Below are 19,974 nucleotides of genomic sequence, written 5' to 3' on the forward strand. Positions count from 1 at the left end.
GAAAGAAAGAAAGAAAGAAAGAAAGAAAGAAAGAAAGAAAGAAAGAAAGAAAGAAAGAAAGAAAGAAAGAAAGAAAGAAAGAAAGAAAGAAAAGAAAGAAAGAAAAGGCCATAGGTTTTGAGGACCAGCTTCCTCTACTTTCTCGTTCTCCTGGTCAAATCTGACGGCACCTGACATCAGGAGATGTCCCCTGGCAAACCTGTCACCTAATCTCTCTCCCCACATCCATCCCTATGCCCATTCAACAAGCCCTTCTTGGAGTGGCCTTACAGAAGGGTCCTCTGTGTTGTGTATCCACTGGGCATTGGGGTATCAAGATCAGGAAATGAGGCTGGACCCCAGTGGTAGCAAGGTCGAAGAGTACCTTCTGAACTTCACGTTCCTCTACAAAACCGCCTGCCTGCTGATGAAAACAGGCTCTGCGTCATTACTGGGCTGAGGAGTTCGTGGCTCACTTTATCCCCCCCAGCCAAGGGGCATTTGTAAAGAGGTAGAAAACAAGCCAACAAGACTTGCCCTCGTAACGTTGATGGACCTGTGCAGTGAGCAGCTGAGGGGGTGGGAATCATGACAGCTCACGGTGCAATGTGCCCACCCCTCGACAATTTCCAGAGCACTTTCGCATAGACCTGTTCTTTGCGGCAAACGGCTTTGCTTGGCCATTTGTGGGGACACTGATGCGAGGCTCAGCACTGTAAAGTGACTTTCCCTGGAAAGCGGAAGGAGCTGCTGTTGTAGAGACAGGTGTGTGGCCCTCCCAGGCTTCAATCAGACAGCCCAGATTTTAATCCTGGCCACTCACCAGCTCTGGGGTTGGGCAAGTTACTGATGTCTCCTAAGCCCGTTTCTTTCTTAGGTTAACAGGTGGCAGTAAAATTGCCTGCTTTGGAGGGCACGTAGCAATTAAAGTAGATAATGGGCGTCTACTTCCCGGGAGGGTGCCCACGTGCACAACCCAGATCTATGGCACGTCTGCCTGAACCGCTGTCCCCGGGGTCACTGGGGCTTGGACTCGCCTGGGGCAGCTGGGGCTGGCCTGCAGTGGCCCTCCAGGAGCCAAGGAACCCAGCGAGCACTCCCAGCCATCCTCCATGCTGCTACTCCCCTCTCCCAGCTCAGGATGTGCCCCAAGACCAGACCCAGGGGCAAAATATGGGAGGAGGGGGCAACTCCCCTTCTATGGAGCAACTGCTCCTCCCCCACCTCAAATATGTGGAAGGGCAGAGAAAGGGAGAGAGGACATCTAGTCTTCCCTGAGGCCAGTCTGTCCCTCCCTTCCATGGTCTATTTACAAGAACCGCCTAAATTCCCCCACCTTGGTCCGAGTTAATTCAACTCGGTTTTAGTCATTTGTGACTGTAAAAAATGACTAATACAAAAACCCTTGCAAAAGAATTTGTAGACATTCTGCTCTAACAAGCTGGTGGAATTTTTACATCCCTGCTGTTTTCATTATAAAAGTTTCTTAAACTTTCATTTCATCTTAAACCAGGCCAAACCCACAACCTGAAAGGGGTCCCATGAAATTCCACTGGCACCCTGAGGCTTCACAGAGGTTCTGTCCCCCCCGGCTTGTCCTAGCTGGCTGCCCACACCCAGGAGCCTTCTGTGTGCATGGATTCCTCTCCCGGTCCCCGTCCAGTGACTTAGCTGGCCAGGTTCCTCTTCTAACACAAAACTCTTCTTAGACGTGGCTTGGCGAGGCAAAGGGGTGGACTATAGTAAGTGCTGCTATGGGCCAACACGTCCCCCTTGGGGCCTGAAGGACTTGTTTCTCCTAAGTGCTGGGAATACCACTGGCTAATGGCCACCTGGCAGCCACCCCACCAGAAGCTGCCCTCTGCTGCAGAAAGCCGCCTCTCCCAGGGCTAAGCCTCTTCCCAGGGGGCCAAGCCCCAGCAGGTAGAAACATGGGGGCCCTGCTCCCTCAGGGACAGGGTTCCCATGAGATTGGCTGGGACCTTTTTCAGGCTTCATCACAGGCTAACGCCCTCTGGCCAATCCTGCTATCTTCCCTCCCCTTCCACAGGTGTCAACCCTGGGAGTAAGCCGGAATAAACTTTGTGCATGCTAATGAAACACGCAGATAAAAGACTTAGTCTCTGATCCCAACAGTCCTGGGCTCAGATGTTGTCAGGGGCCCCCTTTTGCCTCCAGAACTCAGCAGCACTCCCAGCAGTGGTCCAAAGGGGCCAACCGTGGGGGGTGGGGGGGGGGGTCAGGTCATCCCGGGCCTGGCCTGCCCCTGGCTCAGCCAACCAGAGTCAGCTGGCAGGGAGAGTGCCTGCGGAGAAGAGCAAAGTGACACTGACTGCAGGTGGAGGGACGGGAGAGGAGCAGGATGCCTTCTGATTCCTGGACGGGCCCCTCTGGAGAGTCTGAGACAGCCAGAAGGCGTGCTGTGGCCGGTGGGCCCTCTGCAGAGCAGGTCATCTTGGTGGCAGAGTGTGACATAGGCGGGAAAGACGGGCCCGCTCCACACTGCAAAGAGAAAAGCCCAGCTCTGCCTCAGCAACTAGAGGTGGGCAGCTGGCCAGGCATGGGGCTCAGCCCATGGCATTAATGGCCATTTGAGGGCTGGTCCAGCATTTGGACCAGTGTCAACGTGTCCTCAAACAGCTCTGGGGCCCCGACATGAAAGAGCAAGTGGGTGGAGCTGGACTCCCCTGGGCGCTCCTAAGATGACCCCCCCCAGAGCAGGGGCATGGGGAAGTGGGGGCCCGGTGAAGAGAGGAGAAGTACCCTTTCCTGCAGATGCAAACCCACTGGTGCCCATGGGCTGGGAGGGTGGGGACACCAAAGACTGAAGAAGAATTCTCTACTCCTTTGTTGGACACTGAAGAATTCTCTACTCCTTTGTTGGACACTCAAGGACTCTGAGACCTGGTCACAACCTGCCTTCCCCATTCAGCCCATGATTTCCCCTCATGCATCTGCTACTCCATCAAATCATCCTCCCTGCTGACCCCGACCACCATGCTCCCAGTGGCCACACACTCTCCTTTGCTCTCCTAACACTCCCCTGCACCCACCTCAGCTCTGGTTTTAGATCTTTTCAGTCTTTAACATCTAGCTGGGATCCGCCCTCCTCCATCCAACCTTTCAAATTGCTCCTGAGATTTGCCTCTGTCCTCTGCCTCCACCCTCCGCTGGCGCCCCTCCTGAGACTCATGGGTATTCTTGTCATAACTCAAGACCCCATCCATCCCTCTGAGATGCCCCCTCCACCTGCCCTGAGGGGGTTTGTGCTACGTGAAGGGAAGGGAGAGCACAGGACTGGTGGTTAAAGTGTGAGTTCAAATCCCACCTTTCCCATTGACTGGTGAGACACTCCCTGAGCCTCAGCTTCCTCGTGTGACACAGAAATGTGTAACAACATGCAGGCCCTGAGTGCCATGGCGGGTCCCTTCTCCTGCCCCCATTGTCACTAGGGCTCTAGGGACTTCTTCAGGAAGTGGAAGAGCTCTTGGGAGTCTGGGTTGTGCACTCTGATTTCTGCATGAAAGTCATACCCTTGGGGGTCAGGTCCCGCACCGGGACTTCCAGTCACCCCCTGAAAGGGAATGAGGAAGAGCCCAGGTGGCCACTGAGAAGGGAGTGTGCTCTCACCACAGCATGGCACGGTGGAGGCAAGGAACCTTCGGGAATGGTGCTGAGTGCCAGGAGGGGCAGCTCCAGTGCTCAGGTGTGGCCACTGGGACTGGAGACCCCGCATCCATGAGATACCTTGCTTTGTGCGGTCACTTGCGGAAAGCAAATACCGGGCTGTGGAGAGAGGGGGCAGGGAGGCTGTTCAGTGCCCAAGGATGGTAGAGATGCCTCTCCAGATCCTTTCCCCAGATAGGGAGGCAGGGGACTTACTGGGTAAAAGCACAGAGCCTTCTGTGGCTGCTGGCTAGGCTTTCCCACCATTACCCCACCTTTCCTGAGCCGACCTACCAGGGGGCAGAAAGCTCGGGGTTCACCCCCATCATGCTGTGCTCCATAGCATCTCAAATCTGCCGCCGCCTCAGCCAAATGGGTTCTGCCCAAGGTGACAGGGCATTGGGTGGAGACTGGCGGGCTACACACTGAGTGCATCTCATCCCTCCTTGGCCATGATCTGAGCTGAACTTCGCATCTGTGAGGCAGTTCACTTGGTCCTGTCGTGGTCGTTGTGGTCCCAGGCCAGACTGGAGAGGTGGAGGGGACCAGCATGGGAGCGTAAGCTCTTTCTTGGGGTACACTGGGTGTTGCCACCCACTGGGACTCTTCCCTGCTGGGTGCACACCATGTCCTTCTGAGCCCGGAGCAGAGAGTGGGCACTGCAAGCCTCACTGGTGGACCCCCATTCACTCCAGTTCCTTCTTTTTTCTTATCTGCAAACTAAACACATCTACCATCTGTCAGCCTGGGGAGACGGAGGTCAGAGTTTGCACACACGATGCATTTCAGCCTGAATAAACAAGGTCTTTTTTCTTTCTTTCTTGGTCCCCTGTCATTCCCAGAATCAATCCAGCAGTTCTCAGCCTGGGCTACCTCCCGGCCCCAGATGTACTCTGGGACAAGGACAGCAACACAGCTGGGCTGGTTGAGTGGGGGGAAGGAAGAGGAGGGGGTCTCTCTGGCCCGGGAGGGAGGTGCCTGCACTGGCTCAGGGAGGGGGGGCAGAGCAGGTGGCAGCCCCCCACCCCCCAACCTGGCCCCTCCCTGGCCCTGATTGCTCTCCCCAGGGGGTCTTGGAATTGGAGGTTCCTTCCAGTGAGGCTGACTGACCTGGACACACACAGGCACCCTCTCGCTCCTACCGCGATGAGGCTCCTAGAAAATGCTCTCCCCCCCCGGACCTCAGCGGGCTCCAAGCCCTGCAGCTTCCTTCTGTCTCCTCTACCTCCTCCTCCCCCTTCCCCAGGGCTAACGGAGAGCAGGTCCCCGGGTAGGGGCCAATTTATCTTCTCACTTCTATCTCCCATCACTTCCTAGGCCTGCAGACAGGCTGGTTCTCGCTGAAACCATACCGGCCCGAACCCCAGGGGTTGAAGCTTACAGAAAATAAGCTCCCATTTAAATGCCTGTTAAGGGGCCAAGCTGAGAACAGCAAGGGGAAGAAGTGAGCAGCGTGGGCTCAAAACCTGCTCTCCTTGACATCAGATCTGACCCAGGGACTGCGTGTATACAGACACCTGCCTAAAAAGCCCCCTGTGATAAGAGTGAGGTGGCAGGCAGTGGCTGTTGGAGGTGAACTGGTTTTCAACGTCCTGTGAGGGACAAATCCCTGGGGGACCCGGCAGATGCACCCCCACCCCTGAACGAGCTGCTTCTTCCCGGCAGCACTCCCAGCCCTCCCAGGCGCTGCTTCACCAGCCTTGAGAGGTCACGCAGCCGAGGGCATGACCACCCCCAGGACCCCACCTCCCCTCCTCACCCAGCACCTGAGCAATGTCCCTCAAGCCTTGGAGTCTTGGATGTGTCCTCGGCAGAATGAGGAGGTGAACCCTTGCCTCACTGCAGTTCAGTGGGAGAGAGAAATGCATCTGAGGGCTGTTTCCTAAACCAACAAGAGCTGTAAAATCACAATAAATAACGCGGGCACTCCCTGCCCCTCCACAGAACAGAGGGTCACCTGCAGAGCCTGTGGCTCCGTCGAAAAGGCAGAACAGACTCTGACCCCTCTTCCAGCTCCACTAACCAGCGGCAGCGCCCTTGAACTGTTCCGTGCTAAGAACCTGGCATTTGGGTCTGATGTCAGTCATGAGGATTCCGGGTTTGCTAGGGCACAGTCAAGGCCGCCCCTCTTCGGGAGCCCACAGAGCCATGTCTGGAACCCCCAGGCAGGGGCCGGTAAGCACGGAACAGTAGAAGCCAGTGCCGGCCGTCCAGGGCCCCGGGCCTGCGGCCCCCACGGTAGCTCCCAGGCAGCCTGAGCCTCTGAGGCTCTGCAGACCCCGTGGCAGGCCGTGCACCCGGACCAAAGGGACCCTGGCCTTTACAGTCAGCTATTCTGTGGGTTTATTAAACTGCCTCCTGTTGGCTTTCTGGAGAGCCCAATAGAGATGTGACGGACCCTACTGCACACCAGCAGATGCACCCCGCCATAGGCCAAGGGGTCAGGAGGGAACATGCACGTCTGCGTCCAAAGCAACCAAAGGCCGAGCCTTCCCACACCACGATCAGGGCCACGGTGGGGAGCGTGCAGGCCCTATCATGAGCCCTTGCCAGCTGCCCTGCCAGTTCACATTGTGTTGGGAAGGCCCTTGGCTCGCCGAGCCTGGACATCTACACCTGAAGATCGGGATAAGCACACGACCCTACAATACTGCTGAGGGACTCAGATGAGCTGGCAGCGAGACCCGTACAGGGGATTGTCTGCATCTGTCTGCCATTCAGCCACACTGTGCTTGTCGCCACACCCAGGACCCACAGGCTAACTGTGGCATCTCAAGAGGTGGCTTGGTGCTTGGCCACTGGGAAAGGTTGCCTGTCCTCATACTTTGAGGCTTTAATTTCCCTTCCGACTTCAAGATCTTTGCCGGGTCTAGTGGACTCTGTCTACCGAGGTTGCGTGAGACAGTCATCCAGCCAAGACTACCATCCCTGCCCGGTGGTGTATCAGAGAGGACAGGTGTTGCAAAGGCTCTGGGACAAAATGCAGCCGACAACTGCACAAACCAGTGGCGTGGTTGGACCAGGTACAAACAGGCCATCAGTCTCTGTTGACAACGGCCTGGGTGTGCGGAGACCCTCACCCCATCCGGCCAAGACAGTACAATGTGCTTTTCTTGGCGTGCTCTGGGCAGGGGTGCCTGACTCCTGCTGAGTTATGAGCGCTCAGGGTTTGGGCTTCCTGCTCAAAACCTCAACTCCAGTCAACCGGTAGACAGAATTATACCCACGCTGACCTGCTGAAGAAGCCGCAGAAGTAAATACTGCCTCGGGTCAGAGCCGCTGCCGGGATCTCAGCCGCTTTGTTGAAAGCTGGGGAGGCAGGGGCCATATATCACGGCCGCCCGCCTCTGTTTACAACCGGGTAATGCCTTTTATGACCGCCTCTCTCTATCCTGAATATTTGTTTTATTGCCCCTGTAGGGAGATTTTTCCATTTGGCAAAAATCTTCAGGTGGTTTTAGTCATGTTAACAACTGGTCATTAAATACAGAGGAGTAAACAGAGAAATAAAGGTTTGTTTCTTTGCTATTTTTTCTTTCATTTTTTTAATAACTTATGGAAGAAAATTATGAAATGAACAATTGGGGGATGGTGAGGAGTGTTTGCGTGCTGCTCTCAGCTCCTTCCTGGGTGGGCATTCCCCAGGAAGCCCTCCCTGCCTTTCAGAGAGGTCATTCCTTCGGCAAGGGGAATGCAAAGGTTTCAATCTGTTGCAAGGTAAGGGCTTGCTCTGTGATCTTTGGATTTGGGGCCCTTGATGCTTGATTATTCTTCCCCTGTGGCCCAGGAAGCAGGAGGCACATCTGTTTCTGGCAGAAAAGGCATCTCAGGGCTAGAGCACCTGGAGAGGGTTGGTGGGGAGTGGTTGAAGGGGAGAGCCAGGGGGAGGGGTGGGTGGGTCCTTGCTGGCTAGGTGGCTGGCTGCTAGATGGATGGATGGATTGGCGAGTGGATGGGTGAGTAGATGGGTGGGTGGATGTTGGATAGATGGGTAGGTGGTGGAAGGGTAGATGGATGGATGGATGGAATGTCGGATTACAGATTTATGAAGGAGGTATATAGCACCTCTTGGTGGCACAGCCTAGGGCTCTGAGGCAAAACTTGGGTACTCTACAGAGAAAAAGGGAACATCAATGATCAATCAACCTGCCTGCAAACATAGAAACTTTATACTGGGAACCTAAGAAGAGAAAGAATGCTAGAAGCTGGAAGGCAATGAGACTTCATGGATGAAGCCCAAACTCCCAGTAGGCATCCTGGATTTGCTTTGTTTTTTTTTAAAAAAACAACACCTAATTTACAAATTCTTTGTTTGATAAATTACCCCTAAACAAAACCTGCCTTTCAACCTCCCCAGTCTGCTTCTGAGCAGTGGGGTGGGAGGATGGGTACCATAAAGGTGCTGGGCCCTTCTCCCCAGCTGAGTCCATCCCCCACTTACATCCCCTGGGCCAGGCAGCCGGTGGGGCCTGCCTTTGCACTTGGCCTTGAAAGCCTCTCTGGGCAGCCTCCCTGTGCGGTCTTATCCAGTGCATCTGTGCTGCAGGAACTATAGACTCCCAGCCACAGGGAGGTAAGGTGGAGGAAAAAGGACAAGTCCGTCCTCTGAACAAGGAGGGCCAGTGAGATTGGAATCCTGGCTTCTCTGACCAGGGAACCAGCTGTGCAGGCAGCAGGCCCAGAGCCCCCTCCATGACCCACAGCAGTGCTTAACCTCTTTCCTTGTCTGCAGAGCCCTCCGGAGCAGGATACTGCTCATGTGAGCATCCCCCCCACCCCCCACCCCCCGGGACCACAGCTCCTCATCTTCCCGTATCTTCAGCCCATGCCACCTAAAACAGAAGGAAGGGTGTCAGGAGCTGGGCTTCTGCCTGGGTGGGAAGAAGAGGAGGGCTGGTGACCTTGGGGAGAAACTTGTCTCTTTTCACCTCAGGTATGAGCGGGCTGTTTCTGGAAGATCGAAGTTGAAGCAAGTATAGTATTAAAATGCTCATGGCAGACAGGAGAGAAAGGGGGAAAAAAGATCATCATTCCCATACTGCTCTAATGTACCATTTCACACCATAATAAAACTCTGTAGTAATAAAACTCAAGAAATCCCTCACTGAGAAAGTGGGTGATTCCAGAACTTGCCTTCCCAATACCCTTCCCTCCCTCTGTCCACATGTTCTGAAGGCCCAGGGAGAAAGCCCACAAAGAGGGCCTCCTTTGTGTTGTGAAGAGTATAGACTCTTGAGTAAGGTTACCAGGCTCAGCAAATAAAAATCCTGGACACCTAGTTAAACTTGAATTTCAGATGAACAACGGATGATTCTTTTTAGTATGTCTTGTGCAATATTTGGAACATATATGCAAAAAAAAAAAAAAAAAGACTCATTGCTTATCTGAAATTTAAATTTAACTGGGTTTTCTGCATTTTGTGTGGCAAATCTGCTCTTCTATCCTTCACCAGGAGCAGTCCTACTCCACAGCCAGGCTAAGATGATTTAAATCCTGGCTCTGCCAAAGAGCAGCTGTGTGATCTTAGCTCCCAAATCTGGGGCATGGGGTGAACACTGAACCTACCTCAAAAGCAGGTGTGAGGATAGAAGAAGTTGAAAGTGCACGACACTAAGTAACTCACGTGTAAATGTTATTTATCCTTAAAGGGCTCACACTTCCCATCACCCTAGGGTTTGTGGTAGAAGCTGATGCACACTCCCAATTCTAGAGACTGATGGAGCTCCAGATACTGAGGCCCGTTTACCCACAGGCAAGGGTAACAGGAGAGAGGGGAGTGGGGTTGGGAACCAGAATAAATCTGGACGGGACTGCACTGATTTTGGCAATGGGGTGCAAGCAGAAGTGAATGGGTATGTGAGAGCTAGCGTGGCTGCTGAGAGCACGGACCTGAACCCTCAGAGCCCTTGGGTGAGACTTTCCCTAGAACATTAGCTCTGCACATCCAATGTTCCTGGAGGATGTCCTAGAAAATACCACCCTTATTTTAGGAGTGTCCACGAGGGAGAGTTTTTCGACAGAAGATCTGGCTTGCTGGATTTGGACATCTACCTAGGGTAAGCCTTGCCTGCTTATGTGCCCCACAGCTAGCCAGGACCCGTCAACAGAGCCCTGCATCCACAAGCCCTGACTCAGCTTCCCTAGGCTCCTTCCCTCCAGGAGGAAATGAGACTCTTGGAACTGGCTCCTGAGGCCAATTTGGGATCCAGTTGAGGAAAATATGGCCAGCCTCACAGATGCTAAGCCCTGGTCCTCGGTACAGGCCTCCAAGAGGCTCCCTAGATTTCTTCCGTGAAAGCGACTTACATCCCTATGCACACTCCCGTGTTGTTCCAGAATCCAGAGATGCTGGTCCAGAGAGTTGTGCCGTTGCCCCCGGCCACATCTACCATGTTGGTCAAGGCCTTCAGCCACTCTGAGCTTTGGGTTTCTTGTCTTCAAAGCTGAGCTATGAGGGCTTCTTCTGTGAGTTCTGTCTTTGTGAGAACAAAATGAAACAAATTCAGAGAAAGGAAGCTGAAATCCTATCATCCTGAGGGCCTTCTCTGGGCCAAGCTGCTTCACACGTGATAAATCCCAACACCAGCCTTGAGAGTTAGTAGACCTGTTCCACAGGTGACAGCATCCAGCTCTGAGGATTTGTCTTTCTCCCAGGGGCTCCTTGTTCCCAGGGTAGGATACCTACTTGTGAATCCCAATGTGTCAAAGGTGGGACAGCAGAGGTGGGGGGGCGGTGGGGGGGGCAGCATAGACAGCCGTCTCCTGGCTGTGTCGCTCCACGCATGCACCAAAAGTGGGGAGAAAGAAGAGTCATGGTTGGGATGGGAGAGCCATGAGTGCCCAGGGCAAGGGGGCAGGAGGTGGGATCTCCAGTGTCCCCACACCCTGCCTAGAACATGAGCGCTCCTGGGTGAGCATTCTCTGGCCTCTCTTGGACGGCGAGGGTGAGAAAGATGCCATACCTCCTTTGTGTGATTTTGTTTTACCGCTCTGGGACAAAATGGTTTGTCTATAAAGGGGGTGGGTAGTATCAAATAATACCGAAAAAAGGTTCTTTATTTAGGCAGCATTTTCAAACTTCAGGTCTTTTTGTATCACTGTGTGGATTTTTGCTGCATCTCCAACCACTTATCCTATTACATGCTATTAGTTTAAATCTACTTGCTTTTTAAATCATATATTTAAAAAAAATGAAATCAATCCTGAGCCATATCTGAAATGTCTGCTTTAATGTACGAGTTATACTTTTTTTTCTCATTACTTTTAAAAACAAATATATAAATCTGTATTTCTCACAATTAATGTTTTCAGAATACCACCTGAAGTCATCTTGTCGGTTACACACTGGAAAACAATGATTCGGTGCAAACCTTCAACCTTGTACTGAGGTCCTTCCCTGAAAGGCCAACCATTGAACTCTGAAGGAATGAGCAACCGAGGGGCAGAGGGCCACAGGCAGGCACCTGAAGTGGGCACCTGGGGTCTAGAGACGCACCTCAACCACCAGACCCCTGCCTGCCTCCCACCTTGAAACCCGCATGACTGTGGTGTTTCTGAAGAGCAGCAACTCAGAGTGCTGAGCAAAGAGAGCCCTGGAAGATCTCACAGGGAGGGGGACCTTGCTTTGGGCCTTGATGGGGAACCGAGTTTCCTGGCAGAGAAAGACATGTGGAGCCTTTTAAGTAGAGACCATGGCACAAGCAGAGGACAGAGGAGAAAGGGTGGTGGGCTCTGCCATCCAGAATCTGGGAGGCACCCCTATGGCTGAACACAGAGCTCAGGCTAAAAGGCATAGTCTAGTAGCCCATGGCCCCCAGGAGTGTCGGCCAGTACCGTTTTAAATTTAGATAGCTTGCCAACTGAAAAACTGTGGAGATTTTACCTAAAATGCAGATTCCTGGCGTCCCTGTTTAAAATCTTAACTCATTCCCCTTCCCTCTGCTCCATTTTCCCATAGCACCTAAGAACCTTCTATAGATTATATGTTTAATTACTTATGTTTTCTGCCATTTTCCTTCCCCCTCCTTCTCCCCCCTCCCATGTAAATTCCAGGACAGGAGGTTTGGGGTTTTCTTTTTCTTTTTTTTTGCTTCCTTTACTAAAGTACTTCAAACAATTCGCCAGTGTCTGACACATAGTGGGTGCTCAATAAGTATTTTAATAAATGAATGGAAGAAGCAGGGGGCTCTGATGTGTCCCACACTAATATCTATCCTGGGGTGGCAGGGCCCAGCCAGGCAGGAAGCCTCGGTTCTCCTTTGCCCCAGCCCACACGGGACACAGGGACTCCCTCAGCTGCGGGGACAAAACTCGATTTGAGGTAAAGAAGAAGCAAGTGAGAGACTGGCATTTGCTTTAGCAGGATTTGCAGGAAAGGCTTCACGCGCCTTCCGCCGGGGTCTGGGTTCCAGCTCCGAGTCTCGCCAACTCCCGGCTTCTTGATTTACCGGGGAGCACCGCAGCTTTACCAGGCTGCGTTGGGATCAGGGGAGGGCCTGTGCCTTGGTCCACCCAGACCCCGGGGGCGGGATGGGGGGGAGACTTTGCCACCAGAGGGCGCCCGAGCTCAGTCGGCGAGCTCTTTCTCATCTGTGGCTGACCAAGGCTCACTAGTTCCGCGATTACCCACCCCGCTCTCGCGAAAAGAGGTGGGGCCTGAGGAATGCCCGAGGACTGTAGTCCCCACTGGATTGTTACTTCTTTAACGGCAGGGACCAAGCCAGTGCATTTCCCGGCTTTACGCCCAGTGCCGAGAAGTGAGCTCGGCCTGGAGTGAATGAATGAATAGATGAAGTTCACAGGGCATGTAACTGGGCGTGAAAATAGTTTTGGAAAAAAAAGACACAAAAGACACCCATCCTCACGACCTGAGCCCAGAGCTCTTGCAGCTTTCTGTTGACCGCCCCCTCCTGTGGCCCCCGGCTGGAGCTACTGAGCCCAGGCCCCGAGGGCTCTGCCCATTCCTCCTATGGTCCGGACTACCGGACTTCCCAGGTACAGAGACCTGTCCCCACCGCGCGCTCCTTGGATGGGGCCTGGTATAGAATTCACTGCACTGTCTGGTTATGCCAGTAAGGGCAAGAGGAGATGGCTGGAGCATCCTGTGGTCACTAGTGAGGCCCCAAAGCGTGCTCCTCTCATCCCTGCGCCTCCTGGGCCGCCTGCCTGCACCCCTCCCTGCTAGGCTGGGGCCGTCTCCGGGTGTCCAGGTTGGGGCAGGGCCTGCCAAGAGTTCAGACACCGCCCAGGGATTACTCGTTTTGTGGACCAGAAAGGCCGATGCCGGGAGTACTGTCCTGGGGCAGAAGGGAGAGGGGAAGAGGGGGGAGTTCTCTCAACACTTTGGGTCGCGCAGGGCATTCAGTGGGAGAGGGAGAAAATGCTGAAGTTTAAACAATTATTCTAGCTTCCATTTATTAAGTACTATATGCCGGACTCAATGGTGAACACTTCATGGCGGAGAAAGGAGTCTCAATCATTTCCCCCAGTTACACTCGGCTGGTGGGAACTGTGGTCAGCCCATTTCACAGTTGAGAGCACAGAGGCACAGCGAGCCAAGTACATTCACGCTTACTTAGAGTTCAGGTTAAATTCACCGAGCCGCAGAGCGGACTGATTATGTTTCCTCGCGGCGACACAGCACTCTATTTTAGAGTCGCAGTTTTACAGGTGAGAAAACTGAGGCTTGGCTACTAAGTGATAGCATTGGCTTGGGATGGCATTCGCTCCTTCTGCAAAGACTGGTCTCCTTCCCTTAGGCGGAGCCTGCGGGGCCACAGCGCAGCGAGCCCGGGGCCGGTGGCCACCTCCAGGTTCTAGACTCCAGAAACGCGACGCTCTTCGCTACCTCGGGCCTCGCCGGCACACATCGACTTGTTTATCATTGGTCCTCATTCAGGTCCCGCCCCTGGCCTCCATCTGTCCACCTGCTAAGTGGGCACGATAACTAGCCTTTAGCCCAGGCTCACCGCGCGGCTGGGTTCCCTCGCTGCAAGTCGAGCCTGACCGGAGCAGGGGGCCCCGCGCAACCGGAGAAGGTCAGAGGCCGGAGCGCACCGCAGCCTCCGGAGCACCCCGGGCGCGGAGGGGACGGGGAGGGGACAGGAGGGGCGGCCGTGTGGGAGGGGGACGCGCGCCCGAGCCCCCCGCCGCCGCCGGGCTGCCGCTCCAGGCCCGCCCCTCGCCGCGCGCCCCGCCCCGCCCCGCCCCGCTCTCGCCTCTAAAGTGCCAGGCGCGCGCCTCCCGCCGCCGCACTTTCACTCTCCGCCACCGCGTGCGCTCCGCGTCCCTCCTGAGTCCGCCAGCCGCCCGCCGGTGCCATGAATGCCAAGGTCGTCGTCGTGCTGGCCATCGTGCTGGTTGCGCTGTGCCTCAGCGACGGTGAGTGCGCTCGGCAGCGGAGGCGTGGGCGCCGGGCTCCGTGCGGGGCCGCGGCTCCTCTGCCCGCGCTGTCCCGAGCGAACCCAGTTCGCGCCGCTTCGCACAGGGGAGGTCGAGGCAGCCCCCTTCGCGGGGCGCGCTCCCTCGGGGTGCGGCGCTGGAAGCCCCAAGCGTAGCAGCCACCACCCGCGCTGAAGCTTCGCGCTCCGCAGCGGGGCTCGGGTCCGGGACGGTGGGCGGCCGCCAGACTCGAGCGGCAGGCAGCACAGGGTCGGGCAGGATCCCTGGGCAGGAGCGCTCCAGGGGCGCCGGGGAGTAGAGCGGAGCCGAGAGCCGCGGGGCCCGGGGGGTGGCGCGCCCACCGTCCCCCAGCCCGTGCCCCCCAGCGCGCGGCTCGGTTTCTCCGCGCGAACGGACTCCGAGGCCCCGCTGCGCCGGGTGCGGGAGATGCGTGTGCGAGAGAGCGCTTGTCTCGCATCGCGACGCGCGCGTGGCGCCGGCGCGGTCGGGGGCTGCTGCGCGGCGTCCCCTCCGGGCGAGGCTGGCCCTGTCTCCGCACCCACCCTAGCGAGGCTTCGCGGGCGAGCCAAACCGAGCAGCTGTCGGGTCTGCGCCCCCCGCCCGGCCGCGCTTCTGCACAGCCCCGCGGGCCGCAGCGCCGCGGCGAACCCGGGCGCGCGTCCAGCCTGCTTCCCGGCCTTTTCCCGGGGCCACCGAAGAGAGGCCCAGGGGCCGCCAGGGTCGCTCATGCCCCTCCCCGGTCCCCCAAACACACCTGCAGGCTGGCGCCTTTGTCACCGGCCAAGCCATCGCTCTTACCTCAGAAGGAGCGCTGCCGCAGAGTTCAATCGCCAAGGCCTTAGGCCACTGGGAGAGGTGGTGTCCTGTTTCACTGCGAGAGGGAGAGCGCTTTTTTTTCCTTTTGAAGCTTGAGAGAAACCTCGCTGACCTGTCACAGGACACCACTGCTGCAAACCAAAATAAACTGTTGTCTTTAAACACGCAAAACAAGCCATGTTCGCCAGGCCACGCTGTCCTTTCTTGGCTGCGAAGTTGCCAACAAACCCTGCGAAGGGCTGAAGGACACTCGGAGTGCTCTTGGGGCAGCCACGGTCCAAGCAGGGCCTGAGTCCCCACAGCCCTAGGCTGGGTTCCAGCCGCCGACCCTCCTCTGCATCCTGGCAGGCGGTGGACTGGAAGCCAGTGTGGGTAAGGTGACCATGCATGTGTCTGGGCCAGGCAGCAGGGCCAGGACTACCAGGGGCTCACCGCTGACTGCCTGGGGAGTGTTTTTTAAAAGTGTAGCAACTGAAGGGGCACCTGGGTGGCTTCTTGGTTGAGCGTCTCAGGTTTTGATCTCAGGGTTGTGAGTTCGAGACCGAAGTGTGTGTGTCTGTGTGTGGGGGGGAATGTAGCAAGTTGCTTGGCAGAGCTGCAGAGGGACTGGATGGAAGGCAATTTGGATTTTACTGCCTAGCCGAAAAAGTATGCGAAGCTGAGTCTCCACGCTGACCCCCTAGGTCATGGGAGACACTCTGGTTTGAGCATTAACAATTCAGTGTCTGGTGAGAGTGGAGTGGTCATCATGCACCTCTCTAGGGAGATGGTGCTGCCGCCCCTTCCCTGGGGAGCTGCAGAAGGTATGGGAATGTGGGCACCCACCCAGCTCATTGAATCCTAGGCATAGTTGACCAAGAAGGAGCACAGAGGGAGTAACGGTCTCATTAACAGACTCATCCTGATCCTGGGAAGGGTTGGTTGCTTGCCTCTTTGAGTTGCCGTCTTGGTAGCCAAGTGGCCAGGACAGGGTCCTGGGCTCGAGGCCGGTCTGCTTCTCCTTGCATTCATAGGCTGGAATGTACTTTTTGACCTTCTGGAGCCTGTGTGTCCATACTGAGTTCCAGAGCTGCCCTTGGAGACACCCTTGTTCAGGGTCAGGATCAGGCTGCTGCCCTCCCTCCACTGGCTGACCTCAGCCAAGCAGCGGGGGCCCTGGATGCCCTGGGCTTTCAGGGGTTAAATCCAGGGTGGGCTCCATTCTGAGGCCAGGTTGGAGAGACTGGCCAGGGCTCCTGTTCCTGCGTTAGAGTGGAAGGTTCTCTTGGAACTGCTCTTGAACAGAGCCAAGTTCACCAGCTCCCAACCCGGTAACATCTAGGCCAATCAGAGTCACCTCCAAACCAGCTGGGAAAGTTAGTAATATTGACAAAAAGCTGGAGGAGAGGGCACAAGTGGACACAGCAATGCGTCCTCTTGGTAAGAGCCCTTGGTGCTCTGTCACTTTAAAAAACCTGTTGAAAGTCCCCACTTGCCAGTCAGGCAACTGGGTCCTGGGAGCAGGAATAAGAATTGCCTTTGAAGGAAATGGATAATCCCAGGGGGTAGAGGGGGAAAAGAAGAGAAAAGAAAGCCTGTGTTTTGAGCTCAGAATCAGCTCTGATTTCTGGCCTGATCTCCACTACTGGCTTAGCGGAGCCAGACTAGCTTGCTGACCCCCGACCCGGGAGAGCAGCAGCCCCCACCGGCTGAAGCGCTCGCCCTGTGTACCTTTCAGCTTGCTGAGACCCTTCCTGTGTCACCGCCCGAGCCCAGTTCTCCAGTCCCTGCTCAGCTCAGGAGGACCCAGGAGAATTCCAGGGCGACTGGAGGCGGGACACTCAGAGGGGAGACTTTTGGCTTCTGCTTTTCCTTTACCCTGACCACCCAGCCCCCAGCCCCCAGCCCTGGGGTCCCTTTCCCAGGCGATCTGGTTACAGGGCGGTAAGGGCAGGGCAGTAGGAGCTTCCCCTGCAGGGACTGGGTGCCCCTGGCTGAAGGCCAGCCCAGCAGACTTTCTGGAGTCAGGTATACAGCGAAGGCTGCTTGCGGGTGCTCTCCAGTACCCTGAGTCTGAGCACCCTGAAGCCAGGCTTTCTCCTTACCGGTTTTTAGGGAACCACGTTTGATCCTAAGGGGCCAGGTGGTCTGCTTTTTCCCTGACTTGGTGGCTAAATAGGCTGCTGTTTGCAGACCCTGCCATCTCTCAACTGAATGCAGCCTTTAGGAGAATGAAGTCCCTTACTCACAAGGTTTCCTGCAGCTTCCCCAGCTCTCTCGCCCCAAAGTGCAGAACTTCAGGACCAGCAGGAGGCCTCTGGGAGCTCTGTAAACAGGCAGACTTTTTTTTTTTTTTAATCTCTGGACTGAATATTCTCAGACATACATTTAATCCCTGATGAAAGGATCCACAAATTCAAATAATTTGGGGTATTAAGAAGGGCTTGGATAAAATCTGCCCAAAAGAAAAAAAAAAACCCACAAAGATCCCAGCCCCCCAAGGCTTGCAAGTCTAGACTTAGAGGGTGAGTGGTGGGTTCCGCAGGAGCCCTTCGCTTATTTAAACTAATGAGTGTCAATTATGGCATTTTGCAAATTGGTGAATTGGCAAACAAAGAGGTAATATAACCCAGGAGGCTGTAGCATCTCTGCACAATGAAAGCCACATTTGACTCCAGCCCTGATAATCTCCCTGCCTTCAGGGGAGTGCTGGGGAGAAGGTGGGCCCTAGGCCTGCCCTCCAAGGACTCCCAGGTAGGAAGCCTGCCAGGATTCTTTTGTGGTTGCCTGGGCTTAAGGTGAATGTGAGGGGAGAGGATTGCAGGAGGGGGAGGGGGGAGGGGGCAGCATTCCCCTGGGGAACTACAGTGGCTCCTGGGACAAGGGAGAGCCTGGAGCCTCCTGCTTCCCCCTCCTCCTTCCCTGAGTAAGGAGGGCTTTCTTAGTTGGCCCTGGAGGAGTTTATTTTGCAGAGATTAACTGGGAACCCCAGTACCTTGGACTGAAACAATTCTCTCCTGGGATTAGTATATTTTATCTTAAAATGCCTGAGCAAGGGGCCGTTTCTTTTAATTCCCCAGTCTCCTAGGGTCCAGCTCTCTACAGCTCCATTTGCCCTCTGGCCCTATGGAAGCTGGGCCTACCCCCAGAGCTCACTGTGCTGCCCAAGAGCTCTTAGCAAGGATGCCCCTGTCACTCGTCCCATGGCTCTTGATCCTAAACATCATTCCACCACCTTAACCCTCAGCCATGGACCCATACACACATGTATCCCCAAGGTCCAGCAGGATCGTAACAAACTGCCCTGTTTTCACTACCTCTTCTAGGGAAACCGGTCAGCCTGAGCTACAGATGTCCTTGCCGATTCTTCGAGAGCCACATTGCCAGAGCCAACGTCAAGCATCTCAAAATCCTCAACACTCCGAACTGTGCCCTTCAGATCGTGTAAGTCTGAACATCATTTTCAGGAGTGTTGCATCTTAGTGGGTATAGTAGCCCCTAACGCAAAACTTGTAAAAGCTAGAGAATTGACCCATGCTGAGCGGCTAGCCTTGAAGTTGGCATAATTAGAGGCAGCTGTGATTACCAGGCTTTTGCGTAAGCTACCAGGCAGGAGTTTCAAAAGACACTCTTCCCTTGGCGCCCTGCTGTGCTCCTGGTTCTTGCCTCCTTTTTTTTTTTTTTTTCTTTCCCAAATTTCCTCCTTTAGCATAGTAGATGACAGTACAGTGGGATGCCTCCAGACCAGAGAAGCAAGGAGTTTCTGCTGAAGTCCCATAAATTAGACAGCTCTCTGCCGATCACGGTGGTCTGTCCTGCCAGGTTCCAGGTTTCAGTGTTCTAAATCCATCCTCATCACATAGCGGAATCTCACAAGACCCCAGTTCAGGTTAAGTGGTCTTTAACCGTTGGGTAAAACTCAAACTTTTCAGCTCACTTAACTGCTTTTTCTCAAACACAACACATGAATTTTTGTTCTTGCTGGTGTTGATGGCAACTGCTGATGTTTGATGTCATTTGTGTGGGAAAGGAGACAAATGAAAATTACACCTAGAGAACACATGAAAACCTCTCGCCCGGGGTGCAGGAGGCTGGGTGAGGTTCAGCAAGAGAGCCTCGCACAGCTGCTCATTGCTTGGCCCCCGTGAGCTCGAATGCACCGTGCTTGCACCCAGCGAGTATGGTCACGTGTCTAGATGCAGGGGTGCTGAGGCTCAGGGTCTTTTACGAGGAGCTCACCTCCTGAGAAGTTCCAGTGCTGAGAATGGGGTGGGGACACAGCAGTGGGAAGGCAGGCTGCAACTTCCTGAAGCCTTTGCACCCCAACACCAACTATTTTAAGTTCGATTTTGTCTTCTTTTTGCCAGCCTTAGCTGTCTTGAATGTGTTTGTCATTTAAAGGGTGTTTTAGGCCACTGGAAGATGAATGTTTTTTCACTGACTTTGCTTACAATAAAATACTCTCTCTCCTTTGAGAAGTATTTTATCAGATACTGAATTTAGCTCCATAGACCTGCTCTGCAGTTCAGATTACGCTGGTGCACATGCTAAGAATGCACATTGAAGTGAAAGAATCCGGATATAATTTGCAGGTCTGGGCAGACACAGAATCACACCCTTCCTCTGCGCATGTCAGTCACTTCACAGGCAGGCTGCATGATTCCCCTGGGTGTCCGTCCCCAAGCCACTATGCTGGCCTGAGTTGTCCTCACACACCCATGAGTGGCTGGGCAGGGGAGTCCTCAGGCTGCTTGAGGTTACTGGTACCCAGGGCTTGATGGAGGGGGACCCGGAGATAAGTCCAGTCTGCCCCCAGGAGGTGTCGGGTGAGGAGGTGTGAGTGGAGCTGAGTAGTGGGAGGAAAGTGCCCTGTGATTTTTTAAAAAACAAATGCAACCATGGAGCATTCAGTGAACCTGTAAAATCTCTCTGGAAATCCCTTTCTGGCAAATTACCTGCACTGTCCCTCCCCCACTGTCCTGTCACCCCCCCACCCACACTGTCCCTCCCTCACTGTCCTGTCACCCTCCCCCGCACTGTCCCTCCTTCACTATCCTGTTACCTCCCACCCGCATTGTCCCTCCCCCACTGTCCTGTCACCCTCCCCCGCACTGTCCCTCCCTCACTGTCCTG

At 54.9% G+C, this 19,974-nt stretch overlaps 1 protein-coding gene and 1 long non-coding RNA gene across 6 annotated transcripts in view; one reads left to right on the plus strand and one right to left on the minus strand.

Annotated features, from left to right (window-relative positions):
• Nucleotides 1–14,928, minus strand: part of LOC118023073 — a 74,172-nt gene extending 59,244 nt beyond the window's left edge. For 2 of the 4 annotated variants that reach the window (XR_004682651.1, XR_004682654.1), the window contains exon 1: nucleotides 14,845–14,928. This is a non-coding gene — a long non-coding RNA (uncharacterized LOC118023073). Of the gene's footprint in view, nucleotides 1–9,951; nucleotides 10,122–14,844 lie in introns of all 4 variants that reach the window. The other 2 variants (XR_004682652.1, XR_004682655.1) reach the window with 2 other exon arrangements.
• Nucleotides 13,882–19,974, plus strand: part of CXCL12 (C-X-C motif chemokine ligand 12) — a 15,389-nt gene continuing 9,296 nt past the window's right edge. For both annotated transcript variants that reach the window (XM_035024162.1, XM_035024153.1), the window contains exons 1-2: nucleotides 13,882–14,025; nucleotides 18,168–18,285. In XM_035024162.1, coding sequence (XP_034880053.1) covers nucleotides 13,965–14,025; nucleotides 18,168–18,285 — 179 coding nt within the window. In that variant the 5' untranslated portion in view covers nucleotides 13,882–13,964. The remainder of the gene's footprint in view (nucleotides 14,026–18,167; nucleotides 18,286–19,974) is intronic.

This window comes from Mirounga leonina, unplaced genomic scaffold (genome assembly GCF_011800145.1).
Source record: "Mirounga leonina isolate KUSES-001 unplaced genomic scaffold, KU_Mleo_1.0 Mir_114, whole genome shotgun sequence".
NCBI lineage: Eukaryota > Metazoa > Chordata > Mammalia > Carnivora > Phocidae > Mirounga > Mirounga leonina.